We start from the raw sequence: 11,197 nt of genomic DNA on the forward strand, positions 1-11,197 counted from the left end.
AAACATTTACCATGCAAATAGAAGCAAAAAAAAAAAAAAAAAAGAAAGAAAAGCTGGGGTGGCAATATTTATATCAGACAAAATAGACTTTAAAACAAAAACCATAACAAGAGACAAAGGGGATTACATAACGATAAAAAGATCGATCCAAGAAGAGAATGTAACAATTGTAAATATCTCTGCACTTGCCACAGGAGCACCTGAACAAAAAGCAACATTAAACAGACATAAAGGGAGAAATCAACAGTGATATAATAATAGTACAACACTTTAACATCCCACTTACATTAATGGACAAATCATCCAGACAGAAAATCAATCAGTAGCTTTGAAAGACACATTAGACCAGATGGACTTAACAGATATAAAACAAACCATCTCCAAACAGCAGAATACATATTCTTTTCAAGTATGCATGGAACATTCTCGAGGATAAATCACATGGTAGGCCACAAAACACATCGTAATAAATTTAAAAGACTGAAATCGTATCAGGAATCTTTTCTGATCACAACACTATAAAGCCAGAAGTCAATTACAAGAATAAAACTGGAAAAAACACAAACATGTGGATGCTAAGCGACATGCTACTAAAAAACCAATGGGTCAATGAAGAAATCAAAGAGGATATCAAAAATACCTTGACACAAATGAAATGAAAACACCATGGTCCAAAATCTTTGGGACACAGCAAAAGCAGCTCTCAAAGGGAAGTTTATAGTAATCCAGGCCTACCTCAAAAAATAAGAAAAATCTCAAACAATCTAACCCTACACCTAAAGGAACTAGAAAAAGAGGAACAAAGCCCAACATGAGTAGAAGAAAAGAAATACGATCAGAGAAGAAATAAATGAAATAGAGCCATAATGAAAAGATCCACGAAACTAAGAGCTAATTCTCTGAAAAGACAAATTAAATAAACTTTTAGCCAGATTCATTAAGGAAAAAAAAAAGAGGACTCAAATAAAATCACAAATTAAAGAGAATTTACAACTGACATCACAGAAATACAAAGAATCATTAGACACTATTACAAAAAATTATACACCAAAAAATTGGACAACTAGAAGAAATGGGTAAATTCCTAGAAACATACAATCTTCTAAGACTGAATCAGGAAAAAAAATCTGTAACTGGCCAATTACTAATATCAAAATTGAGTTAGTAATCAAAAAAACTCCAGGAGTAGATGGTTTCACAGGTAAATTCTATTACATATTTAAAGAAGAGTTAATACATACTCTTCTCATATCCCAAAAATTAGAAGAGGAAGAAGTATTTCCAAATTAATCCTATGAGGCCAGCATTACCCTCACACCAAACTCAAAACAAAAACAATACAGAAAGAATTACAGACCAATATCCCTGATGAACATTCATGTAAAACTCCTTAACAAAATATTATTAGCAAACAGCATTCAACAACACATTAAAAGGATCATTCACCATAATCACATTGGACTTATTCCAGGGATGCAAGGATGATTCAATACCTGCAAATCAATCAATGTGATATACTATATTAACAAAATGAAGGATGAAAATGATATGATCATCTCAATAGATGCTGAAAAAGCATTTGACAAAATTCAACATCCATTCATGATAAAAACTCTCAACAAAGTGGGTATAGAGGGAACACACCTCAATATAATAAAGGCCATATATGAAAACTCACAGCTAACATCATACTCAATGGTGAAAAGCTTAAAGTGTTTCCTCTAAGATCAGGAACAAAACAAGGATGTCCATTCTATCACTTTTATTCAACAAAGTACTGAAAGTCCTAGCCACACCAATCAGACCAAAAAAAAAAAAAAAAAAGACAAGAAGTAAAGGGATCTAAATAGGTAAGAAGTAAAACTATCACTATTTGCAGATGACATGATACTATACATAGAAAACAGTAAATAACTCACCAGAAAACTATTAGAACTAATAAATGATTTCAGTAAAATTGCAGGATACAAAATTAATCTACAGAAATCTGTTGCATTTCTATACATTAATAACGAACCAGCAGAGACATTACAAAAACAACCCCATTTACAATTAAAGAGAAGAGCATGCCTATGAATAAACTGAACCAAGGAGTTAAAAGACCTCTACTCTGAAAACTATAGGACATTGGTAAAAGAAATTGAAGACAACACAAATAAATGAGAAGATATTCTATATTCATGGGTTGGAAGAATTAATATTGTTAAAATGTCCACAGTACTCAAAGTAATCTTAGATTCAATGCAATCCCCATCAAAATGCCAATGGTATTTTTCACAGAACTAGAAACAAGCAATCCTAAAATTTGTATGGAACCACAAAAGACCCCAAATAGCCAAAGCTCTCTTGAGAAAGAACAATAAAGCTGAATATATTACAATCCCAGATTTAAAACTGTACTACAAAGCTCTATTAACAAAACAGTAGTGGACTGGCATAAAAATAAAGACCATAGATCAATGTAACAGAAGAGAGCACAGAGCTAATCCCATGCTTATATGGTCAATTAATCTATGACAAAGGAGACAATAATACACAGTGGTGAAAAGACAACTTCTTCAATAAGTGGTGTTGGGGAAACCTAAACAGCTACATGCAAAAGAATGAAACTGGACCACTTTCTTACACCATACACAAAAATAAACTCAAAATGGATTAAAGACCTAAATGTAAAAACTGAAACCATAAAATACCCCCACCCCAACAAGAAACCCCCAATCATAGGCAGTATACTCTTAGACATCTGTTTAGCAATATTTTTCTGTATCTGTCTCCTCAGCCAAGGGAAACAAAAGCAAAAATAGGCTACTGGGACTACATCAAACTAAATAAAAAGCTTTTGCACAGTGGAAGAAACCATTAAAAAAATGAAAAGGCAACCTGTTGAATGGGAGATTTTTGAAAATGATATATCGAAAAAGGGGTAAATATCCAAAATACATAAATAATTCATAGAACTCAACACCAAAAAACCTAAGAGTCCGATTAAAATATAGGCAGAGGACTTGACTAGACATATGGTCAACATACATATGAAAAGATGCTCAACACCACTCCTCATCAGGGAAATGCAAAAATCAAAACCACAATGATATATATACATTTACACCAATCAGAATAGCTAATATCAAAAAGACAAGAAGTAACAAGTGTTGGTGATGATGTGGAGAAAAGGGAATCCTTGTGTACTGCCATTGGGTATGTAAATTGGTACAACCACTATGGAAAATAGCATGGAGGTTCCTCAAACAAAACAGAATTACCATACGATCCAGTAATGACACCTCCGGGTATTTATTCCCCCTGCCCCAAATGAAAAGACGAATTTTAAAAGATATATGCACCCCTTTTATAATGAAGCATTATTTATAATAGCCAAAGTATGGAAGAAACCTAATTGCCCATTGACAGATGAATGGATAAAATTGTATTATATACATACAATGGAATATTACTCAGCCATAAAAAAGAACAAAGTCTTGCCATTCGCAACAACACGGATGGACCCAAAGGTATTTATGTTAAGTGAAATAAGTCAGACAGAGAAAGATAAATATCCTATGATTTCACTCACATGTGGAATCTAAATAACAAAACAAATGAAGAAAAAAAAGACTCAAATACAAAGAACAAATTGGCAGTTCCCAGAGGAGCATGGGGGTGGAGGAGAATGGGCAAAATAGGTAAAGGGGATTAAGAGGTATAAACTTCCCAAAGCAATCTACACATTCAATGCGATCTCAATCAAAATTGCACCAGCATTCTTCTCAAAGTTAGAACAAACAATCCTAAAATTTGTATGGAACCACAAAAGACCTCAAATAGCCAAAGTTATGTTGGAAAAAAAAAAAAAAAAAACCAAGGCGTCACAATCCTGGAGTTTAGCCTCTACTACAAAGTTGTAATCATCAAGACAGTATGGTACTGGCACAAGAACAGACACATAGACCAATGGAATAGAATAGAGAACCCTGAATTGGACCTACAAATGTATGGCCAACTAATCTTTGACAAAACAGAAAAGAGTACCCACTGGAAAAAAGACAGTCTCTTTAGCAAATGGTACTGGGAGAACTGGACAGCAACATTCAGAAGAATGAACTTGGGCCACTTACTTACACCATACACAAAAATAAACTCAAAATGGATGAAAGACCTAAATGTGAGACCGGAAACCATTAAAACCCTAGAGGAGAAAATAGGCAACAACCTTTTTTTTTTTTTTTTATTTATATATGAAATTTATTGTCAAATTGGTTTCCATACAACACCCAGTGCTCATCCCAAAAGGTGCCCTCCTCAATACCCATCACCCACCCTCTCCTCCCTCCCACCCCCCATCAACCCTTAGTTTGTTCTCAGTTCTCAACAGTCTCTTATGCTTTGGCTCTCTCCCACTCTAACCTCTTTTTTTTTTTTTTTCCTTCCCCTCCCCCATGGGTTCCTGTTAAGTTTCTCAGGATCCACATAAGAGTGAAACCATATGGTATCTGTCTTTCTCTGTATGGCTTATTTCACTTAGCATCACACTCTCCAGTTCCATCCACGGCAACAACCTCTTTGACCTCAGCTGCAGCAATTCCTTGCTTGACATGTCTCCAAAGGAAAGGAATTAAAAGCAAAAATGAACTATTGGGACCTCATCAAGATAAAAAGCTTCTGCACTGCAAAGGAAACAATCAACAAAACTAAAAGGCAACTGACAGAATGGGAAAAGATACTGGCCAATGACATATCAAATAAAGGGCTAGTATATAAAATCTATAAAGAACTAACCAAACTCCACACCCGAAAAACAAATAATCCAGTGAAGAAATGGGCAGAAGACATGAATAGACATTTTTTCCAAAGAAGATGGCCAACAGACACATGAAAAGATGTTCAATATCACTCAGGGATATACAAATCAGGGAAATACAAATCAAAACCACACTGAGATCAAAACCACATTGAGATACCACCTCACACCAGTCAGAGTGGCTAAAATTAACAATTCAGGAAACAACAGATGTTGGTGAGGATGTGGAGAAACGGGAACCCTCTTACACTGTTGGTGGGAATGCAAACTGGTACAGCCGCCCTGGAAAACAGTGTGGAGGTTCCTCAAAAAATTAAAAATCAAACTACCCTACAACCCAATAATAGTGCTATTAGGAATTCATCCAAAGTATACAGGAGTGCTGATTCATAGGGGCACATGTACCCCAATCTTTACAGCAGCACCTTCAACAATAGCCACATTACAGAAAGAGCCCAAATGTCCATCACCTGATGAATGGACAAAGATGTGGTTTGTATATACAATGGGATACTACTTGGCAATGAGAAAGAATGAAATCCTGCCATTTGTAACAACGTTAAAGAAAGACAAATATCATATGTTTTCACTCACATGTGGAACTTGAGAAACTTAAAGGAGGACCATGGGAAAAGGGAAGGGGAAAAATAGTTTCAAAAAAATAGAGTGTCAATGGGGGAGGAGCAGAGAGAGAGGGAGACACAGAATCCAAAGCAGGCTCCAGGCTGTCAGCACAGAGCCTGATGCGGGGCTCGAACCCATAAACTGTTAGATCATGACCTGAGTTGAAGCTGGACACTTAATTGACTGAGCCACCCAGGCACCCCAACATAAGCTATTTTTTAAAAAGCAAAGATAAATTGACCTGTAATAACAGAATTGACTTTCTGCATTTTTTAAAAATGTTTACTTACTTTTGAGGGAGAGAGAGAGACAGAGTGCGAGAGGGGTAGGGGGAGAGAGAGAGACACACACACACACACACACACACCACAGAATCCGAAGCAGGCTCCAGGCTCTGAGCTGTCAGCACTGAGTCCGACGCGGGGCTCAAACCTACAGACCATAAGATCATGACCTGAGCCGAAGTTGGATGCTTAACTGACTGAGTCACCCAGGTACCCCTACATTTTTTTATTCTCAATGCAAAGCTATTGTAATGAGCTTAAAAGTGAGTTTTTCTATACAAAATTTGAATAATTTTTTTAAGTTAATTTTTTCTATAATCTCTACATCCAATGTGGGAGTTGAACTCACAATCCTGAGATCAACAGTCACCTGCTCTACTGACTGAGCCAGCCAGGCGCCCCAATTAATTATTAATCTTTATTTTTGAAAAAGGTCCTAAATCAAATGCACCCTATGTGTGGAAAGACGTGGCTGGCACTGTGCTTGGCGGAGGCCCTGTCACAAAGGCTGCTTCTGCTCATCAGCCTGACTCCAGCAGGGTCACAGGAGTTTCTGGCATCCAGGAGCCTCAAAATCCAGCAGCAGCAGCACAAATTATTCCAACTTTCTCTTTACTCCCTTGGCAACATAATAAACCAAGGGAATAAAAACCATAGGTTTATTGATAGTTTATAGCTTTCAACAATTAAAAATCATAAAAGGGACTATGTACAAACACCAGCATTCTTAAACTTGAGCAGCTGATTAAAAAAAAGAGAAATCACACATCTCCCTGTGTTGACCTACATTATTTAATGAATAAACATAAAACTAATGTGCTTACGGCTCTTATAGAACCATGTGACCAAAACTACAGAGCAATGAGGTTTCAAAATTAGCAATAATTTATGTTAGCAGATTTTGTTATTTTGTTGAAAGTAAATCACCAATGTTAGATTTACAGAAGAAGATACAGCCCCAGGGCAGATGTATATATTTCGACTTTAGTTATATGAATGCAGAAAATGCCTGTTTGCACAAGCACATTCCACAAAGTGAATTGAACACCTGAAGGCTTTGTTATCTAGTTCAAATTCAATGAGACTTGGGGCACCTAGGTGGCGCAGTCGGTTGAGCGTCCGACTTCAGCCAGGTCACGATCTCTCGGTCCGGGAGTTCGAGCCCCGCGTCAGGCTCTGGGCTGATGGCTCCGAGCCTGGAGCCTGTTTCCGATTCGGTGTCTCCCTCTCTCTCTGCCCCTCCCCCATTCATGCTCTGTCTCTCTCTGTCCCAAAAATAATAAATAAACGTTAAAAAAAAAAATTAAAAAGTTCAATGAGACTTGAATTACCCAAATCTATGACAGCGGAGAGATTTTAATCAAATGTTAATAAAACCATCTTGCTCTTTGAAATAAAAGTTGGAAGGCACCATTACTGAAAACTGCTTTCGTGTGTGTGTTTCAATTGGTAACAAAGAAATAATATCAGATATTATATGTTTGTAATTACCACAGATGGAGAAAACTCTACTTTCAGGCACTCACTGTCAAACTGCTGAAGAGAAGCATTAACATTGGAAATGGCTCATTGCACCATTTTGAAAACATTCATAAATTTAGTTAGCACTGCCAATGCCTTCAAACAGGAATACTAACTATAGCAAAACCCTCCAGCTTTTAACACACCGTGCAGTGTTTGGCTTCACCAGCCATTAACATCCTTGCTACGGTAAGCTCACCTCTGCTCTTTTGTCATTAATCAAAAGCAGCCCATAACTCCACTGTACTGAACTGTTTTCATGATCAAAATAAAAATCTCCACTTATTAAATAAGAAATTTAAGTCTTATTCTATGAGAATCTTTAAATTACAAATTATTACCACCTCAGAGCTTTGACTTAGTCACTCACAAACCAATCCAAAATGACACGGACATGTGTCATTTTAGCACAAGGACATAAATGCCAGATCACCGGCAGGACACCCAGCTCCTGGTTACTTCTTCATGTTAAAAGGCCAATGCTGACCCCTTAGGGTACATAATTACTTGACGCCAAAATTATTTTAAGTTCCAATGCCAACTGAAATGGAGTGGCAGCATTAGATAAGGTGGTAAATCAGATGACTCAGAGGTATTTACTTTTTAAAATATATATCAAAGTAAAATAAAACAAAATTAAAAGATTCATAATTAACAGCCTATGAAACCCCATACTGAGAAACATTCAACAAGTTTCTTTTCCTTTCAAGGACAACACAGATGTGCAAGGGTAGCACATGTAATATTATATTTAGTATTGTTTTGTATGTTTGTCTTTAAGGACAACAATTTCAGAAAAATGAGTTTATGGGGGCGCCAGGGTGGCTCAGTCAGTTAAGCATCTGACTCTTGATTCCAGCTCAAGTCATAATCTCACGGTTTGTGAGTTCAAGCCCTGCGTTGGGCTCTGTGTTGACAGTGCGAAGCCTGCTTGGATTCTCTCTCTCCCCATCTCTCTCTGCCCCTTCCCTGCTCATGCTCTCTCTCTCAAAATAAATAAAGTTTAAAAAAAAGGAGGAAGGAAGGAAGGAAGGAAGGAAGGAAGGAAGGAAGGAAGGAAGAAGGAAAGAAAAGTAAGTTTATGTAAAAAGCTTATATTCTGGATTCCCTCAAGGCTTCAAAATCGTGGAAAGTCTTTCCTACAACGTGCGCTGGGAGGGATCCATTCCTTGCCTTGTACTGCCCTCAAGTCTTCTTGCTTATTCTTTGCAGACACCAGGAAGGCACTGCCCCTACAGCCATGAAATGACTGAAACAGCAGAACCAAGTACTTCTTCTAAACAGCAAAACTGGTACAGATCTGAGACACCATGAAACCTCAGAGAAATGTCAGATTTGAACCTTTGGTGAAATTTGTCATTGAGCTTCAACCTGCAAATGATTTCATAAAATCAAGATGCAATGCATATAAGAACTTGGGAAGGTCACAGAAAAATAAAAGTATAGAATATCCAGAAATTTAAAAAGCATTCTGAGGCCTATGCAAATGTAGAGTATCATGCGCTGGGGCATCAGCAAATACACAAATTTGTTTGGCTAAAACAAAAGCACTTTAAAACCACTTTAAAAGTCATTTTCAAATCTAATTGCAACATAGCAAACCCACTTTAAAAAGTCACCTCACTAAACAAAAGCCTAAAATCAATCTATACCTAATAGCACACAAGTATAAAGACAATGCAAGCATAGCAGAGAAGACATTATTTTCACAAAAGGAAAATAAAGATCTGGATATTTCCACTTAATTGCAGGTTCACAAAAGGCACACATTTGCACCATACCTGGTATCTTTGCCTGATCCCCAAGTTCGAATTCCACAGCCACCCATGTTGTCTTCAGTTCTGATTGCTCTAGAGAAAGAAAGAATATTCCCTTCAGCTGAGAGCAGGCCTGCAGTCAATTTCCAAATCATAAAAGTTGATCAGAAAAGCCGTCCCAGGATCAGCTCCCTCAGGAATAAGCACATACTAATATCAAGTCAATTCATATTAACACACAACAAACAGATTCATACCGTGTATTACCAAGATCATAAGGCAAAAAAGCAGTTACAGAGGAACTTACATTTTCTCATTCCCACCGTACCTCTCAAAATCTCGTTTCCCTCTCTGGTCAAAACCCTCAAAAGCTCTGTTTCCGGGGCCGCCTCTGCCTCGGCTTCGCATGGCCCCCCTTGGGCCTCCACGGCCTCTCAGTGGTCTGTCTCGATCAAACCTGTCAATGGGTCTAGGAAGAGATGGGTATAATAATAAAAAGCAGTGAACTGGATTGAAGGGCTAAGGCTTTTTTGAGAAAAAAATTCTAGGAGGACATCATGGCTATAATATATTGGAAAGAATGGTAGCTTGAATAATAAAGTAATAATTAACTTTTACTGAATAATACTACTGAGGCATTGTTCTGAGCACTTCATCATATATAATTCTCATAAACAGATGTATAATATACAGCTATTATCCACAGACAATGAAACTGAGGCACAAAGGAGGTAGGTAACTTGCCCAAGGTCATACAGCTGCTAGGTGAGGAAGCCAGACCAGAGAAGCAGGTCCTGGGCAGGTCTTGCTAATCTGTGGAGGGGTACCCCTTTCTCTGGAGGTTTATTCCAGCTCTAATATTCAATATTTAAATTAAATTTGGAATGTTTTGTATAAGAGAAATAGGAAACTTCAAATTATGCCCCTCCCAAACCTCCCTCTCCCAAACACACAACCAGTCAGTGACATTTGGGGCTAAAAGTATTAACCTGCAACAATCTCAATTCTCTTCCTCTTGCCCCACACACACCTCCAAGGACAGCTGAAGCTTTTTGTTGTTAAAGCCAATAGCAACTTTTGTCTTTATGTCATTTGACCCCTATTCATCATTTGACACCACTGACCACTAATTTTCCTCAGACTTCTCTTTCCTTGCCTTGTCCTTAAACACTTATTTTTGTAATAGGTCATACTCAAACATGGTACAAAATTCACAAGATACTCACTCCCCTTGCTTCTTAGGCCCCCAATTCCATTTTTCAGAGGAAGGCACCTCCAGAGTCACATCAAGGGACATGTTCTGTATCTTGCCTCTTTCACTTAACTAGTCTTGATGCTCTCCACACAGCTACCTGCCTCGTTCTTCTGGATACTCGTTTTTCCTCACAGGTGCCCACATTCCTGACTTCCCATCCCAGGCACACACTGTCCTCATCTCTATGCTATTGCTACGTGACCCTCAGTCATGTGACTCTGCATCTCTCACTGGGGTCTCTGATTCCAGGCCACAAAGCCAGTTACTTCCTGGACATGCCCTCTGTCCACACCCTGGCACTGCAGATACATGACCAACACTGACCCCTTGGCTCCCGCTATGGTCCCTAACTCACAGCATCAAACTACCTAAGCCAAGAACCAGATGTCTTCTATACTCCCTTCTTCCTCTGCCACATCCACTGGGACCAAGGCCTAACCATCCACACACTCCTCCTCACACCCATTCTCAGCCATGTCTCTGGTCACCATCACTTTTTATGAGGACTTGCCTTTCTTCTATTAGACTCAAAGCTACTGCAGCAAGGACCACATCTTTTCACCATTACAACCTTAGTTTAATAAGACAGATTATATATTTTTAATTTGTCAAGACTTTAAAAATATTTAAAATTGTAACAAATTACTTACTGAACTCTAATGGCATTAGTGACTCAAACACCAAAACTAGAGGTATGTTCTAGTCTACGGTCATGGCTGAAATTGTTACATTAAAAAGCTACTGTCTGGGGCGCCTGGGTGGCTCAGTCGGTTGAGCACCTGACTTCGACTCAGGTCATGATCTCACACTCATGGGTTTTTTTTTTTTTTTTTTAATTTTTTTTTTTCAACGTTTATTTATTTTTGGGACAGAGAGAGACAGAGCATGAACGGGGGAGGGGCAGAGAGAGAGGGAGACACAGAATCAGAAACAGGCTCCAGGCTCTGAGCCATCAGCC

The 11,197-nt window shown here is 38.1% G+C and overlaps 1 protein-coding gene across 5 annotated transcripts in view; it reads right to left on the reverse strand.

Moving 5' to 3' along the window:
* The window catches only part of HABP4 (hyaluronan binding protein 4), a 42,507-nt gene that overhangs the window by 18,848 nt on the left and 12,462 nt on the right, over positions 1-11,197 (reverse strand). For all 5 annotated transcript variants that reach the window (XM_040450218.1, XM_040450217.1, XM_040450219.1 and 2 more), the window contains exons 3-4: positions 9,313-9,453; positions 9,009-9,077 (exon numbers count right to left, since the gene is read on the reverse strand). In XM_040450218.1, the coding sequence (XP_040306152.1) occupies positions 9,009-9,077; positions 9,313-9,453 (210 nt within the window). The remainder of the gene's footprint in view (positions 1-9,008; positions 9,078-9,312; positions 9,454-11,197) is intronic.

Source organism: Herpailurus yagouaroundi, unplaced genomic scaffold (genome assembly GCF_014898765.1).
Source record: "Herpailurus yagouaroundi ecotype Mexico unplaced genomic scaffold, PumYag 201, whole genome shotgun sequence".
Classification (NCBI taxonomy): Eukaryota; Metazoa; Chordata; class Mammalia; order Carnivora; family Felidae; genus Herpailurus; species Herpailurus yagouaroundi.